The sequence below is a fragment of the Furipterus horrens genome, unplaced genomic scaffold, assembly GCF_987537825.1.
Source record: "Furipterus horrens unplaced genomic scaffold, mFurHor1.1.pri manual_scaffold_2, whole genome shotgun sequence".
Taxonomy (NCBI): domain Eukaryota; kingdom Metazoa; phylum Chordata; class Mammalia; order Chiroptera; family Furipteridae; genus Furipterus; species Furipterus horrens.
Window position 1 is genome coordinate 216054803 of NW_028327172.1, and position 17656 is coordinate 216072458.

The window sequence follows — 17656 nt, forward strand, 5'->3', positions numbered from 1 at the left end:
GCTGATGGGGTCATAAGTGGGATGAGGTGGTGACCGGTCCCCAGGAGCCCACGGAAGGCCCCAGCAGGCAGCGGGGGGCGCACGTGTGTGGGCCCCCATCAGTGTCCCTGCCTCTCCCAGCTCCTGGCACGCTTCTCTGGGACAGGGGCTGCCTTGTCTTCTCAGTCTCCCCTGGGCGCCCCACACAGCGTCTGGCACAGAGTGGGTGCTCAATAAATACCCGTTGAATTTAATGCATCTCAATTCAACAAACATTTATTGAGCGCCCGCTGTGTTGAACGTCACAAGCCCACCTCTCTCAGGCACACTGAGGAAGATGTCCCCGGGATGCAGGCGCGTGGGCCTTGCTGCGGGCAAGTGCTCTGTTTAGTAACAGTTGTTAGCAGATGAAACTGGTGTGGATGAACTCACATTTGGGGGCTCAGAGGAACCCCAAAAAGAGGTGGATAGCCCTCTATGAATGCTGCCCCTGCCGCCCAGATGTCCCCAGAGGCTGGCAGAGAGCAGGGCATGCCTGAGCGAGGCAGCCAACAGCTGCGTCCTTGCCGCTGCCTTCATGCACGCCAGGGAGCAAGGCCCAGTCACCAGGACAGAAGCCAAGTCACAGCAGCAATGGCTGGACACAGGGGGCTCCTGATCTCTCAGAGGACCCGATGCAGGACACCAGGTGGAGGAGAGAGTATCACAGAATCAGGATCACCGTCATTGTAAGCAAGCATTAGTGCAGGACACACACAGACACACCCACACACATGAACACACACAGACACAAACACACCACAGACACCACACACACACACAGGACATACCACAGACACACACAGCACGCGCGCATACACACAGAACACATCACCCACACATGCACGGGACACACCACACATGGGACATGCCATACACACACAGGACACTCCACACCCACACAGGACACACCACACCCACAGGACACATCACCCACACATGCATGGGACATGCCACACACGGGACATGCCACACACATGGGCATGTCACACATGGGACACGCCACACACGCAGGACACACCACACACACATGCATGGGACACACCACACACTGGACATGCCACACACACGGGACACACAACGCACGCACACAGACACACACACCGTGCACGCACACACGGGACACACCACACACACAGGACACGCCACACACACACACACACACACACACACACACACACACACCCCGCTCGTTCTTTGCGGGAACCGCCCAGGCAGACCGCGGGCTGAGCGCAGGCAGGTGAGCCCTGCAGGCCAGGCGCGCGCTGCAGGGGGAGCAGCCGCGTTCGCACCTGAGCTCGCACGTGCAGGGGTGACGAGGCGGCAAGGGGCGGAATGGAACGACAAGCCCTTGCAGGTGTGCGACAGGCCAACTGAAACAGCTGGCACGGCCTCGGGGCCTCAAGGGTCTACCCCCTGTGGGACACCGTGGACAGTCCCGGGGCACCCGGGGCATTTGCGGGGGAGGAGGCAGGGCGGTGCGGGCGATGCGCACAGGTCGCGGTGCAGAGGAGCGGCTCCGGCAGGTGCCCCTCCTCCCTCAGCCGAGCCCCAGGCGGGCCACCCCCACAAGTGGAACCACTGGGGCAGCCGCTGGCCTCCCCGTAGAGAGTCGGGGGGCTGAGGGACATGCCACCAGCCTTGCAGAGGAAGACCACCCACCACCCTGGGAGGCATGGACTGAAAGCGGAGAAGAGCACCCTGGGGTCCCCAGATAACTTCTCGAGAGCTCGGCCCTGGGGGCTGACATCTCAGTGCCCCCGGAGTGGGAGAGTCTCCTCGAAGCAGCTGGGCTGGGGCCGTGGGTGCTCCCACCTTCCAAGCGCCATGTCAGGGAAAAGGAGCCCAAAGCAGAAAGTGGGGCCTGGGGGCCTGGGGCCCTGGGCGCTGGGAGCAGAGGGGCTGCAGGACCCGCTGCCGCCGCCGCCTGGCCCAGAGTCTGCCCACTGGTTCTCCTGTGACCAGCCCTGCACCCCTTGACCTGCCTGCTGGTAGGACAGACCTGTCCCATTCAGACCTGCTCCGGGAGAAGCACCCTCCGTCCTGGACAAGTCCCTCAGGGGACGTTTTTGCTGTGAACTGCCCATGGGGACACCAGCCCTGTGCACTGACTCTGAGCCCAACACTTGGAGAGATGCACCCCAGGAGGGACGGAGGCCTGGGGGGCCACAGGGAGGCCACAGGTCCCTGCTCACAAAGCTCACACACAAACACCACGCTTCCCTTTGTCTGAGTTCTTCTTTCCCACCAGCATGACCCGGCCTCTCTTCCTCTCCCGTCGGAGCACGTCCCCCGCAGCACGAGGGGGAGGGTGAACAGGAAGGACCAGCGGTCTGTTTGCGGAGCATCTGCTGCGGGCCAGGCAGAGCACGGCTGTGGACCCGAGTCACCCGCTGTGGGGCTCTAACCACTGGCCAGGCTGATGCCACGGTCCCACGTGGTCGTGCTGAGCAGGGATTTGAACTTGGGCAGGTCTCGGGCAAAGCCGGCATCTTTCCTCTGTCCTCGTGCCCACACCTGTCCTCGCTAGGCCTCTGCTTCCAAGCTGCGCCTCCATTTGCCCCAGAAAACCACGCTCGGCCCGCTGGGCCCTGAAGATGGTGCCGGGGTCTCCTGTGCGCACCTGGCCTGCGGCTGCTCTGGGACTAGAGCCTCTAGAAGTAAGGACCGTTCCCTGGGGTTCGTCCTACCTCTGAAGGTGGCTCGTAACTAACTCAGGGTTCACGACATCATCTTTGTCTCCTGTACGCCCTGAGGATTAAAGTCCCAACTCCGGTCCCTTGCTCAGGACAAGGCCGTCATCGACTCCGAGTCTGGACTCGCCGCCTGGACCATGCTTGTGTCTGCTCTGGAGGGAAAGGAGCTCCCACGTCCGGCCTGGCAGCCCAAGGCCCTTCTCCGGAGTTGGCCCTCTGCCCTCTTGCCGGCTCTGGAAGGTCCCAGGGACTGGCTGGCTGAGCCCACGAGCCAAGCACTAGCTGGCGCGTGTCTGTCGGGGGAGCGGGCATGCACAAAGGGCCTGCCCCCTGCCCGGCTCGCCCTGAGGTCTGTCTGTGTGCTCCTACGTTGTTTAACAAGCAAGGCTCAGGTCTGGGGGACCAGCGTGACGTTGCGGGGCCCCTCGGCTGCGAGGTGTCTCGTGCCACATCAGCAGCGCCATGATCAAAAGAACCACTCACGTGAGTACAGGTTGTCTGCTGGAGCCGCTTGCAGAGCGTCTCTGTCGGCCCCACTGCTGTGGGACAGAGACCGGCTGTCCAGGTCTGGAGAGTTCGTCCTTGTGTCTGTGTTGCCCCTGAGGATCAGCCAGCTGGTCTTCTGCTGAGAAAAATCAGAAGGCACGTGAGCTTCGAGGTCCTTGGCACATGGCCCTGACCCACTTTACAGATGAGGAAACTGAGGCTTGGGGAGTCCGGGCCCAAATGGCTTCACGCGGGGAGAGCCCGGTGAGCCAGCTGGAGGGGGTTGTAGCTCCCGGGGCAGGAAGGCCAAGCCCGAGACATTTACTCCGGCCCTTTCCTGTATGCGCCTGCTAAGCCTGTTCTAGAGCAACGGCCTCAGGGGCCCCTGGCTGTGGTTTACTTTCCCTTTCGTTTTGGACACCTTCTCGGTTACAGAACCGTGACCTCGCCGCCGCCTGGGCGTGTCGTGAGGATCTGGGTCGTGGCTGGGCTGGTCCCACAGGTAGGAGGGGGGCTGCAGATAAGGACCCCACCCCAGCTCCCGAGTGCGGCCCCTGTTCCATGTGGCCTTGGGGGGCTTCTAGGGAGCGGGGCCCGAGAGGAGGCGCCTGAGGTTTCAGGTTGGACAAGCACCCACAGGACCTCGCTTCTTTCTGCACGAGCTTGTTCCTAAGCGGCCCTGGTCCCGCGTTACCTTCCTGGTATCCTGGTCGAAACCTCCATCCTCCCCATCCAGGCGCCTCAAGGCTGGAAGAGAAAACCCCGTTTGTCAAGGCGACACGCCATTTAGTCTGGGCGTCACGTCACAGCTCCCACCGTACGGTCATGCTCGAAAATGGAAAACAGCAGAAGCGAAGGCTGCCAGGACGAGCACCTTTTAAGGGCCGAGGAGCCAGGCACACGGGAGAAGCTCCCGCGGGGACGCTGCCCTGGCACAAGACAGTCCTTAAAGCCGAGAGCAGGTGGGTGAGGTGGTGCCTGGTTAGGGTTCCAGCCAACACCCCCCCACCCCCAACACACACACCGATCAGGTCCTGTTAGTAGCTGCGGCCACTTGGCTTTTTGAAGAACACACTTTGTACCTCCCAAGTTCAACTTCAAAGTAAGCAAAGGTCTCAGCCGGCCAGCCTGTCCTGTCAGACCGGGCTGGTGCTTCGTGTACTTGGCTGCCTGGCCTCACACAGCCCACGAAACAGATCAGAAGCCTGAGGCGCAGAGCGCTGCCGTGCCTTCCCCAAGTTCAAGGTCCTGGGTCAGCGGCTGGCAGGAGCTGACCTCGGACCCAGGTGGGTCCTTCCTTCCCCACCCACCTCTGCCAGCCGCCCACACATCACAGACTGGTGAGTGAGTGATGCCACTGGAAACAGTCCACGAAGGCCGGGACGAGGTACAACGTACACCCAGAGGCGCCCGCGGCAGGACAGAGCCAGCACGTCACTTCCCAAGATTGTCTGTGTTCTCCACTGGCCTTTTTGAGGGGGTGTCACCCAGCTGAATGGACACGCTCGCCTACAAGTCTGAGCAAGTAAGTGACCACCCAGTTCAGTCTGTGACGACCCACCCCGTGCGTCCCACACGGAAACACGGACCTGTGCCCGGGGCAATGAGAGGAAAGCCACCGGGTCCTTCCCACCCGCCAGAGACCGCGGCCGTCGCAAGGACATGCCAGGTGGGCTCCTTACCTGCAGCCTGCAGAGACCTTGGACCTTCTAGACTTTTGGAGCACCCTGCCTCGCGTGCCACCAAGGACAAGACTGACATCAGGCCCGAGAGCTGGGACACTGGGGACTGGGCTACAGGACCTTGACAAGATAAGGCCACAGTTGAAGACCATTCTGGATGCGCTAATGCCTTGTGACTCCTGACAGCTACATGTTCCTCCTTCTTCCAGGAGAGACAGTTATTTTCAACATGAAAATAAAAAGCCCCGCCCCCTCCGTTCCCGGAGGCAAATGAACGCTCTGCCTATCAGCTGGGCTCTCCTGTTGCCTAGACAATGGCCCTCGAGGGAAGAGCCCTGGCCACACATCAGCCGAGACTCTTGGTGGCCGCCCAGCAAGCCCTGAGGACCATCCAGCCGGCAGCTATTGTCCAGCCTGAGAGGTGACAGCCACATCCCCGAAGGCTCCCAAATGGATCACCACACTTGGGGTAACTTGCAGGTGCAAAGGCAGCTGGGGGCCCTGTGGGATGCCAGCCCCCGCCCTTGGAGGCCAGGCCCCAGGCCCTGGGTTTGAGGACTTCCCACAGCAGAGGATGGCAGGCTGGGCCAGACATGCTAGACACAGGGCTCAGACCCAGCCCCGCTGTCTGACAGAGGGGTCCCACCAAGTGTTCGCACGTTTCCTCTGCAGACAGCGCCAGCTCTCAGCCGGGCTCAAACCCAGGCCCCCTCAGAGCCCAGGGCCGCCAGCCTGCGAATCACACGAGGGTCTCCCAGGAACTGGGGGCCAGGCAGGGAAAGGCAGGAGACCCCCCACCCGGCACACGGTGCTATCTGCCGCCTGCTCTGTAACAGCTCCGAGCCTCAGTTTCCTGATCTGTAAAGTGGGCAGGTGACGCCCACGCCTCCATGGTGTGAGGGCCACGTGGGACAGCGTGGACGTTGTGACGGACGGGGGGGCTCAGGTTTGAAAACTCAGGAATCATCGTTTGGAGGCGAATTTGTGGCGCGTGGCTTCAGGGCCAGGCAAGGGCAGGGCCACGCGGGGGACAGAGCGGCCCAGGTGTCTGTCCTGCTGCACAAGGCGTCCCCTCTGAGCCTGGAGGCCAATCGCACGGGAGCCCTCTCGGGAAAGGCTGACACCCTTGTGTCCCTTGGGGACCCGGGGTGGCTGCACCCTGACGACAGCAGGGTCTCTGATTTTCTTTCTGGATGAAGGGCCTGCCTTCCCTTGTTTTCCACCCTAAGGGGACCCCAACACCAAACGAGACTCAGCCCCACTACCCAGGAACCTTAGACACTGGGTACGTGGGCCATTCCGTTTTAAACCAGGGGCCAAAGAAACAGCCGTGAGGCATGCTGCGTGGGGTCACCTTTACGGCCTGGTCTGGGGTCGGCTCTGAAACCCCACCCCCACCAGTGGGCAGCTGGAGGCATTGGCACACGTCCACCTCCCGGGCCGGTGCCCCCGCCCCACAGCCCTCTGCGGCTCATGTCCGGTGACGAAGGAAAGAGAGCGTGGAAGTATCTGTCCTGCCAATGTCCTGCGAAACCAGGGAGGCGTCCCTGTTCCTCCTGAATTCACTTTCAACGTCCAGACCCTGGGCCCAGCGTCCCCGCGCGGAGGGGCTGGCCGACCGGAAGTCCCGCTCTGCTAAGATTCAGCGCGGCCTCACTTAAAACTCCTCCAGGCTGGAAAGCGAGGGCGGTGGCTTTGGACCCCACTGTCTGGAGGGAGCCGGGGTGTGAGGGGCTGTGCGCTGTGCTTGGGGACGGGGATGGGATGGAAGGGGGTGGCTGTGCCCTGAGTCATGTCTGCCTCTCAACGTGACCGCGAGTGACGGCACTCAGGGAAACTCCAGAAACGTCCCAGCACCCCCCGCCTGTCCTGCCGCTGGCCCTGCTCCTGATCTGCTCCTGACGGCACCGGGGTGGGGCGGGGGCGTTTCTTCCCGTCCTGCCCCTTTCTTTCTATTTCCCGTTCATTTCCTTTTGCTTCTGTCCTTCTCTTCCTTATTCGTTTATTTGAAAAGCCATTAAATCGTAACCAAGGAGAGTTTGAACTGTACAAGAAGGTGCTGTGGGGCCAGGGGTCGGAGGTCAGGGGTCAGGAGACCTGGGTGTGGACCTCAGCTTGGCCCCTTACTCATCAGGCATTGCCCAGTCCCAGTGTCCTCCCCTATGATGAAGCTGACCTCAGAGAGTCAAAAGGACACGGACTATCATGTGCGGAGTGCGCAGTGCATGGCAGCCACGTGAATGCGGGTCCCCTCGTCCTCAACACCATCGTCCTCCCCCGTCTCCCCACCCATTGGGCCTGGCCACCCTCGCGGCTGGAGGCTCGTGCCCTGAGGATAGGGCATCAGGGAAGAGAGACGCTAATGACAAGAACAAACCGCAGAGGAGCTGCTCCTGGACAGCTGGAGAGGGGACACGTGCGGGAAAAGGTGCCATTTTGTAGCTCATGAACACATCACCTTAAACTCATGCAAGGGCCCAGGGACTCTGCATCACCGCCTGGGGTTTGCCGAGGCTGGAGCTGGGGACGCGGCACCCACGCACACACGGGTGTCATGCACACACACACGCACACACAGGACACACTGCAGCGTAAACCCAAACCATCTGCAGCGTGTTGGCAACCTGCGCATCCCAATGTGTCGCTCCTTTCTGAGGGTCAGCTCAGGAAGGTGCATAAGGGGAGTCCGTCCGACCACACACTGAACCCCAGTGACACTCAGGTAGGTGCTCCGTGAAACTGACCTCATGAAAGCATCAACATGCCCGAACTCTGGAACGCTCAGAGGACTGCAGCCATTGCTCAGGGGTCGGTCATCGCCTTGGGTAGGAGAGGTGCTTCTCTCCAGATCAACCACGGCGACCCAGAGGGGCCCCTGGCAGTTGTACCCGCTTCCGGCACGCCCCCACCCCGGGAGGGCTCCTGTCCGCAGGCCTTCGTCCTAGGCCTGGCCGGGACACAGGCAGGAGCGACTTTGTGACCTGACCCATTGCCTCTCCCCAGCGAGGGGCTCACCCTCCACACTGTGTGCAAAGGACACATTTAAGGCTGCCACAGGCCAAGGTGTGCGCCCCACCGGCAGGATGTGACCTCGGGTGCACGACGGAAGGACAGGGCTCCTTCGGCTGGGCCTCAGTTTCCCCGCTGGGACCCTCCAGCAGGCCTGGGCTCTACGCGTCCCTGGGTGGGAGGCAACGGTAAAGGCATCGCCTTCTGGGAACCCAGGTATTTTCATTCGCTGTTCTCCTTTCTCGGGAAGCGGGAGGGAGGCACATGGAGGACCGGGCTGGCCGCAGTGGGGGAGGTCTCTAAAACGCTGCTGTTTGCGTAACGGGACCACGGGTCTGTCAGGGAGCCCCAGAGAGCACCCGGGTGCCAGGGAGGGCTGTGGCTGTTTTCTGGGTGCATCTGAAGAGGAACTTCAGGTGCAGGGATGCCTCTTCCCGCCTCCCTAACAAGTTGACAGTGATCCCCACCACACGTACGGCTCTTCCGGTGTTTAGCCCATGTTTCCACGTCCGTTAGACGCCCCGTCCCCACAAGCAGCCTGTGGGGAGGGTCAGTGGAGGGGTCTGTCCCATCGTGCAGGCGAGGAAACAGAGCCTCAGAGTACTGGTGCCCCAAGTCATCCAGAAGCCCCGTGAGGACACCCTAGGCCTCCTGCTCTACAGTCCAGCCACCGGCTCCCTGGGCACCTGTCCCAGCAGGCTCAAGTGAGTGGAAGTGCGGGGTCACCTCCAAGAGGGACACTCCCAACATTAAGCACCTCCAGTCCCTCTGCTGAGGCGAGGCATCCCTTTCCCCAGAGGTCAGGCCACTCCTCGTCAGAAGTTCCCACAGCGCAGGACTTAGATCCCACGCAGGGATAAATGGCTGGTTCCGGTGTGGTCGGGCTGGCTCAGCTGGTCTGAGAGGCCTCTGTCTCTCCCCACCGTGGCTGCACTTCGTCTCGCCACGTCTCTCAAAGCAGCAAAACCAAGCCACCGAAGCCAGCTCGTGGCATAAACACCCAGCCCAGGCCCAGCTGCCACCCTCGGCCTCAGGCGCACGGCACACAGAGGGGTCCTTGCTCAGACCACCCTCCGCATGGGCCCTCCCCGCCCTGCAGGGGAGCCCGCACTCCACACTCAGGCTGCGGCCGGCCCCCCCGCCCCCCACGCGTCAGCACAACAGAGCAAGGCCCGAGGGGCACAGGGACCACAGGCATGCAGGGACCACTCGGCAGCAGAGGAGACGACAGTACCATGCTGTTTGTAGATGGGGGGCTTCCTATAGATGTTATCTTTTACGCCAGTGTCTGGGGAAGAAGAAAGAAGAGAAAGAGAGTGGGGTGAGCAAGCACACTGATTTCGGCCTCCAGAGTTCCTGTCAGCACCCACTAGCCACCCCAATTCAGGATCTGGGACCCCCCAAATGGCTGGCGCCCAGGCCCCACACCTCAGACCAAGCCTCACCCAGCTCGGAAGTCAGCCCCGGTGTGAAGGGGCCGAGGGGGGGCGGGCAGGGACAGAGCCCAGGCAGACATGCTCTGCAGCCTGTTCCCGGGGTCCCGGGGTCCCCCAGGGTTTGCGGGGCTTGGGGAAGAACAAGCCCATGGACATTTGGGGGTGTGCGAACACAAGTGCTTGATTTGCAAAGACTCTCGGGATTTGGGGGGGAGCGCAGAGGCTTGGGACCCCCCAACCGCCGCTGAGGCCCCGGTGCCTACCTGGGATGTGGAAATGGCGAGGAGCCTGCTGGTAGGTGGAGGGGGGAGGCTTGCTGTCCGACAGCACGGAGAGGCTGGGGGTGCTGCGGCCGCTTTCACTGCCTCCAGGCGGAAGGGCGAAGACAGCGGACAGAGGGTGGGGGGAGCAGAACAGCATTTCAAGCGTGAAAACTGCGTCCCTGCCTGCGGGGCGCCCAAGCCCCTGCCCGGGGAAGGGGATGCGGCCCCTCCGACATTTCCACCACGGGCCCCGACCTGTTAATCCAACCTTGAGCCACCCCCTTCCAGCAGCCCCGTGTGAAGGAGCCGGTCAGGGCCTCGCTTGGGGTGCCCGGCGTGCGCTGCTCTGCTGTGGCTGGTGCTGAAATCCGGGAAAGGCCCCCCTTCCTGAGGACCCTTGTACAACAAGGTGCTGCTTTTGTTTTCTCAGAGAAGCCACTAGTTAGCATTCAAGTAGGATTCAAGTGCTCGAATTCGTCAACACGTGTCCTTAGAAGCCACTGAGTGGAATTTTACTAGCTGCGGCGGAGGAACACAAAGTTGGTATCAATCAGCCACCACGTTCCTAAATAAAGCTTTTTTTTTCTTTTTCTTTGGCAAATTAAATGGAAAGAATCCCGATTCTGGCTCCGATTTCTTAATCCATCTGGATTTGTAATTTCTGCTTTGCGAACAAGGTTGGATTATCAAGTCACACATGTAGACCGCCCCTGCCCCGCCGTGTTTAAGGACTGATGGGACAGACAGACGCCATGGCATCGGACACCGGGGGACGAGTGTGCGGCTCGCGGCAGAAGGCGTTCCTAAGGCACAGCGCGTCTCCTCTCCCCCGAGCCCTGGGAAACCTCCTGCCGCCTCCCACGGCAGCTCAGCAAAGGGAAGAGTCGCTCGTGACTCCAAACACGCCCTTGGGGCCATGGCTGGTCAAAGCCGAAGGACCCCCAGGAGACGAGGCCGCACCTCGACAGTGGGTGGGGCTGCAGGTGCCCGGCCAGCGTCCGCGTGGCAGCTGAAGAAGAAGGGGCCGGCTCAGGGAGAGCTCAAGCCCCGATGGGGTGCGTGGGGACCCGGGGTGCTCGCAGGGGAGGGCGGGGACTCACGCCCACCAGGCCACAACCGCAGCCCACCCCAGGCTGAGGCCACAAAGGGGGTTGCTGACGAGCTGCGAGCACCCTCTCTCGCCTGGGCACCCCTTGCACCTGTCGGCGCTGATGGGGCTCCGGGTAGATGACTGTCACCCTCCCGGGGTGAACCTTGCTGTCCCTCAGCCGCCGTCCTCCAGCACAGCATGGAGCCTTCCAGAGCTTCTGGCTGCCCAGACCCCTGCACCACCCTGGGGAACAGGGGCCTCCGGGCCAGGCTGTGGGAGCCCCTCGGAGACCACAACTCCAGGCCCCGGCCCACCCTACAGCTGCAGCTGTGCCTCCTTCACCCCCAGGGGCTTTAACAAGTTCCCCTGCTCCCGGAGCGAGGACCCCCCAGCCCGCGTGCCCTGAGCTGGGCGTGCCCTGGGTACCATCTGCTGACTCTGAGGGGCTCACAGGGCTCGTTCCTCTCTGCCCAGAAGGCACGGCCCCTCCCCCACCATCCTGCCCCGGCCACAGACTTCAACAGGTCACAGGGGTCCTGTCCCCAGTCCCCAAGCCTAAAGCGCAGTGTCCTGCCACGTCCAAGCAGGATTCTGTGTGCGTGCGCACATTTCTCTAAGGGGGTCCCACAGCCTCCATCCGGGGCTCAGGGGCCCCACACCTCAGGGGCAGCTGGTGACACCGGCACGGTGGCCCCGCTGGCCCATTACGCCTGCCTCACACCTGCCGTCGCGGGGCCTCCACATCAGCCGTCAAATGCTTGCGGCCGCCGCCCCAGATGCCACCCTGCTTGCATCCTGCCCTCCCGATCTCCACCTTCCTCCCAGCCCCACCCAGAGGCCCCTTGGCAACCCTCCCCACCCGCCCAGAGCCCTCCTGGGTCAGGGCCAGGCGCAAAGCCTCCGGGGGCCACAGCCCGCCGCTGGCCGTCCCCTGCTCTGCCCGTTCACTGCAATAAAATGCACTGTGAACACGGGCCGCACACGGGGTCACTGCGGCTCTGTGGCCATGTTGGGTCTCAGAATGTCCGCGACAGCCCCATGGGGCACGCAGCATGGCTGCCTTCTGCAGGAGGGACAGGGCCGGAGGGTCCAAGGCCAGTGTCCCCAGGAACCTCTGGTCACTGATCCGGGGACCAGCCTCCTCCACGGGCCTTAGCAGTAAAAACCCACGGATACAAGAAAACCAGAGGAGCCTGGCTGTGCGCAGACGTTGAAAAGGCACAGAAGTCCCTTCCGATGAGGCTCGTGGCTTCTGCCGGGGGAGGTTCAGGACTGAGGCTGCTTCTGCCGTCTGCGGGGGAGGGGTGTCCTTCTGCGAGAAGGCAGGCAGGCTGGGGAGCAGGCCTGCTGGCGGATGGGGGACCCCAGCCTTTGAGAAGCCACCTTCTTTTAATTCAAGCAAAGGGCTTATTTTGGAGCAGCTGTGGGCCACACAGGGTCCCCGCGTACCCACACCCTGGGCCTCAGTGCCCCTCATCCGTTGCTACGTGCAGCACCACCACGGTGTTACGTAAGGGCCGCCCTTTGCCAGATTTCACCTGTTTCCACGGAATGAAATTTCCTGCCCTCAGACCCCCCAGGGCCCACGCTGCGTTCATCTGTCACCTCCTTCAGGCCCCCCTTGGGCACACCAGTGCCTCAGGCTCGCCTTGTTTCTGTGACCTTGGCAGGTGGGAGGGGCCTGTCAGCTGTTTGTCAAACGGCCCTGTTGGGATTCACCTGCTGTTCGCTTGGGATTGGACTGAGCTCATGGCTCTTGGGAGGAGGACCACAGAGAGGGGCCCTTCTCACCCCACGCTGTCACATGACCTGTTGCTGGGACGCTGACGCGGCCCCTGCCCGAGGTCGTGGTGGTGGCCTTGCCCTTCCACGTCATCCCCTCAGGGCGGACCTGCTCACACCTGAGGAGGCTTTTCCCGAGAGCGGGTGGATGCGGGGCCCGACCGGCTGCGAGGCGGCAGTGGCCGGCAGAGGGCCCAATGGCTGGCGTGCGCCGGAGCCCACGGGCTGAAGGAGGCAGCAGGGAGCAGAGCACAGGCTCCCTGGGTGTGTGGGGCTCAGAGGTGGGCCCAGGACCCAGGGGACGCGGTTCTGGAACAAGGGCCCGGTTCTGGGCTCTGCCCACCGAGCTCTGGGGCCTCAGGCCAGCAACGTCTCTGTGAGCCTGAGACCCCTCTGTGGTGCCTTGTGGAAAGGGGCGGGGTAGCCCTGGAAGTCAGGCGGGGACAGAGCCACGGGGGCCGGGTCTGCCATCTCCTACACCACCGAAGCCAGTGGGGGCTCTGTCTGATTTCTGAGCAAAGGGGACGGGCAGCCAACGCAGCCAGGAGGGGGACAGGCAGAGACCAGCATCGGGGGCAGCAGCACCCCGCCAGCAGATGGCACGGGCCCTGGGCCCCCTGCCCCTAGGGACACCCTTGAACGGTCACAACACAGACAGTTTCTGAGCCGCACTTTGTGGACGGGAGGACCTGTCTGCACTGTCTCCCTCCCACGGGGAGGCAGGAGGGCCCTGCCACACTGCCTTTCCCTCTGCCTCCTTCCCCGGGCCTCTCCTGAGTGGCTGAGGATGGGGGGGCTGCAGGACTGGTCCGCTGCCCAGGGGGCCTGCCCTCAGCTGAGGTCCCATCCTGGCCTCCCTCATGCTGGAGTGGTAAGGACTTGAGACTGGAGCTCAGGGAGGGGCAGAGGAGCAGAAGAACACGGCCTCCCTGGCTCGGGGCCCAGCAAGTCGGGGCTTGGCCAAAAGGCTTCCCGAGCCAGCAGCCCAGCTCATGGGGGCTGCTGGGGATCAAGGCCAGAGCATCCCACGGCCCCAGCTGCAACAACCCAAAGCTGGCCACGTCAGGGGCGGGGCGGGGGGAGGGGGGTCGCTGTGTGGGGCCTTTGGTGTTCAAGTGAAAGACAGCTCGTCTCAGTCAAGTTCACTCTGGTTAGACCTTTGTGCGTCTCTGGGGGAGACCAGACTCCTGGGCCACGCCGATGCTCAGCAGAGTGGGCCGCTTCCCATTCACAAAATGTGCCAATCCAGGCTTTGCTGCTTCTCAAAAGAGTCAGTACATCCCGCAGAGACCATGAGGAGTGGGGACAGGTCCCCAGGATCGGAGGCTCTCTTCTCAGCACACCCAGTGAGGCCAGGCACCACGAAAAGCAAGTGATGATGACAGATATGTGAGGACCAAGGAGCCTGTCTGATAGCCATCAGGTGAGGGAGTCGTCGTGCAGCGGAGCCTGCCTGCCTCCTGGCCCCTTTGGGACAGAGGCTCTTCCTGAGACATCCTCGGCAACCGTAGGGAATGGGTACTTCACTTTGTCTCTTGGGGAAGCAGCAGGAACATCACTGCTGCTTCTGCTCATGCTGAGAGTGTATCAGTCAGCCAGGCTGCGTAACGAACGCCACAGGCTAGGGGCTCAGACAATAGACACGTGCTTCCCACAGTTCTGGAGGCTGAAAGTCTGGCAGGGTCGGTGTCTGGGGGGTGCTCCCTCCCTGGCGTGTAGACAGCCACTCTGTCTTCACGCAGCCTTTTCTCTGAGCGCATGCAGAATGACTGAGAGATCGTCCTCTGCCCACAGGGCCACCAATCCTATGGGACTAGGGCCCCACCTTTATGACTTCCTGTGACCCTAATAAGCTCCTAAAGACCCTTTTCTGAATGCAGTCACATTGGGGGTTGGGGCTTCCACATAAAAATTTTGGGGGACCAATCAGGTCCATAGCACATGGGAAAACAGGAGCTCGGCCATGTTCCTAGTGGGATGCGTGCACACACCTCCGTACAGGGACGTGGGCAGTGAGTGGGTCTGCACCCTGGGAAGAGGCGAGAGTTGGAGCCAGGCAGGGCATGCATCCTGCCCAGGCCACCTGGGCTCAGGCTGGGGACAAGTCACTGCCCCCTCAGGCCTCAGCTTTGGGTCCTGATAGCCGCTGCTGGCACTCCCTTTGCCCTGAGGAGTTGCCACATGGGAAACGAAATATGACGCAGGCCAAGGGCAGGCGACGGATGAGTCCTGCAGCTCGCGACCCCTCTCCTCAACTCACTCCTTTACACAACTGGGTGCCTATGTGTTCCTCCCGGAAACGTTCACACGACAGAAACACAGCGGGACTCATGACACAGAGCGAGGTACACAGGCATGAGACACGGGGCTCGGGGAAGCCATGCGGCGACACAGACACGAGACACACACGTGGGGCGGACGCCCTGCAGCACCCACAGCCCGCAGCACTGCGCGCCTTACCTCGGAAGTAGGGGATGTAATGATGTCTGAACACGGAGGTAGGGCTTGGGTGTTGGGACAGGGACAGGCAGCTACTGGTACCAACACTCACAGTACCAGCTGCGGGCAACAGAGAGCAAGTCAGAGTCCATCCTGGCTCGCAGGCCACAGAGCTGCAAACTATCCCTAGGCCCCACCTGCTAGGAACATTTCTGCGTCCCCTTTCCAAGAAAGCACACCTTTTGAAGGGCAGTCACCAAGTACGCTATACACCAGCCTGCTCCAGGCCCGGAGCGAGGAAGCTGTTCTCTCTGAGGGATGGGAGCTGCTGGCCCCGAGTCCTGCCCGGCGCCCCACTGGGGGCTCCTTGGGATCAGGGATCCAGGTGGAGAGCAGCGGACTAGGTGGGGAGGGGGGTGTACAGACTGTCACCTGACAATCACACGGCCTCGCCAGCTCATATTCATGTCTTGGCTCTCTGGGGTAACCCCCCAGCTGGGAACAATCCACAGCCCAGGGGACCCAAAGTGCTGTGGTCAGGGGCCAGCAGAGGGGCCCTTGGAGAGGCCAGTTGCCCTTTACTCCCTGACTCACTTGTCTGCTCACTCATTCAGTCATTCACTCATTCACTCAGTCACTCATTCACTCACTCATTCACTCACTCACTCATTCATTCATTCACTCACTGACTCACTCGTTCATTCACTCTCTCATTCACTTATTCACTCACTAGTTCATTCACTCATTCACTCACTAGTTTACTTACTAGTTCATTCACTCATTCATTCACTCACTCATTCATTCATTCACTCACTCATTTACTCACTCTCTCATTCACTCACTAGTTCATTCACTCATTCATTCACTCATTCACTCATTCCTTCACTAAGTCACTCACTCATTCACTCTCATTCACTCACTAGTTCATTCACTCATTCATTCACTTGACTCACTCGTTCACTCACTCTCTCATTCACTCATTCATTCACTCACTCATTCATTCACTCACTCATTCACTCATTCATTCACTTATTGACTCACTCATTCACTCCCTCTCTCATTCACTCACTAGTTCATTCACTCATTCATTCACTTGACTCACTCATTCATTCATTTATTCATTCACTCTCTCATTTACTCACTCATTGATTCACTCACTCACTCATTCACTCACTCACTCACTTGCTCACTCACATCCACTTTCCAGACCTCTGTCCTTGAGCAGGATGTACCAGGCACATTGCAGGGAGCCAATAAAAATAACTTTGCAAATGAATGAGCTTTGATTTTTCCACAAAGCCTGCAAAAGAGCTGCAGTCTGTGAGTGTGAGATGAAGTCATGCAACAGCTGGCAGAGGAGGAAGCAGTGTGGAAAAATCCCTCAAAAAGGCAGTGTCCTTTTTGTGTGTGGAGCATCCCTGTGGCCTTGACACGCTGAGGACCACATGGAGTTCTGCAAGCTAAGGGACAGCAGTACACAGCTGGCACCAGGCAGGGAACGGGGTGGCATGGGGCAAAGGGACCCTCCACAGGGCTTCTCCCTGCTCGGTGCAGCCTGTCAGTGGCCTCACACCAGTTTTCCCAGGGGTCTGCTGTCCTTGGGACCACCAGCCCAGCTATGGTGAAGTGTCTGTAGAGACCAGCTCCATTTCCTGGCCACTGGTTTTGCCTTCCTCAACCTTCCCAGACCCACGTGAACTCGGAACTAGCTGATCTTTGTCTCCACCCATTTATGTGATTTTTCCCTCCTGACACCTCGGCCACTGGAACACTAATTATACGAGCCAGGCTCCAGGTGCTCAGTTCTGCCTCCTGTGCCCCACGGAATGGCTCCTCCATCCACAGGTAAACCAGCCGCCCCGTGGTCGGCCTCCCACCCGGACAGAGGGCCTTTTCTTCCGGTCACTGAATGCACGGGTTCCCGGAACACTCTGGCCACTTCGCCCCTGGCCATCACTTTCCCAGTTGTTGCATAAGAGACAGATTCATAACAGAAAAAGCAACAAGAAACCAGCTTCCCTCGGGGGAAGAGGAAGCCGTGGGGCCAAGTACCTGGCTGGCTGTAGTGCTGGGGTGACCGCGAGGTCGGGGTGTAACGCCCCAGGCTGACCGACCCGGTGGAGCTCGGGCTGGAGGTCCGGCACAGCTTGTAGGAGCGGTCGTCCTGGTCCCCCTGGGAGGGGAGACAGCTTCGTGAACGTGGGAGCCGAGGCTTGGCCCGCCCCCTCCCACCCATCCACCCTCCGCCCTGAGAGCCTGACTCAACGCGGCCCCAGGACTAACCCCAGCACCTGCGGGGCACAGCTGAGAGCCAGATGGGGCCTGGCCTTGGTGCTGAAACTCCCGCAGGTCCCGCGGGGCAGGCTCGCCCGCCCCTCCAACTGCCCCTCGTGGGGCTGAGCTCCCGCTCCAGCGGGGGAGGCCGCTGCCCAATCTGTCGCAGCCCCCAAGGCTCCCTGGAGCAGTTTGAGAGCCAGTGAGGTTCTGCAGCCGCCCGCCTCGGTGGGGGCTCCCAGGCATGGGCGGCAGGAAGGACCCCCTCCCGGCCCGAAGCCCCGTTGAGTCAGAACCCCAGCACCGACAACGCAGACTCTGTTCAAGCAGGACGAGCAGCCGTTGGGCGCGGTGAGAGCGGGCGGCGGGCAGCGTGAGATGGCGCGGCACGCGGTGCGGGGTGGGGGCGCAGGCCGCTGGGCCCGCGCAGCTTGGGGCTCAGCACGTGCCCTGAGTCACCGCCCAGCCCAGCCCAGTGTCC

At 61.5% G+C, this 17656-nt stretch overlaps 1 protein-coding gene across 1 annotated transcript in view; it reads right to left on the reverse strand.

The window, feature by feature from the left end:
- Positions 1-17656, reverse strand: part of ABLIM2 (actin binding LIM protein family member 2) — an 81854-nt gene that overhangs the window by 21782 nt on the left and 42416 nt on the right. Inside the window, exons 13-18 of the mRNA XM_090267120.1 lie at positions 16954-17074; positions 14923-15021; positions 9591-9692; positions 9126-9179; positions 3895-3947; positions 3198-3339 (exon numbers count right to left, since the gene is read on the reverse strand). Coding sequence (XP_090123246.1) covers positions 3198-3339; positions 3895-3947; positions 9126-9179; positions 9591-9692; positions 14923-15021; positions 16954-17074 — 571 coding nt within the window. The remainder of the gene's footprint in view (positions 1-3197; positions 3340-3894; positions 3948-9125; positions 9180-9590; positions 9693-14922; positions 15022-16953; positions 17075-17656) is intronic.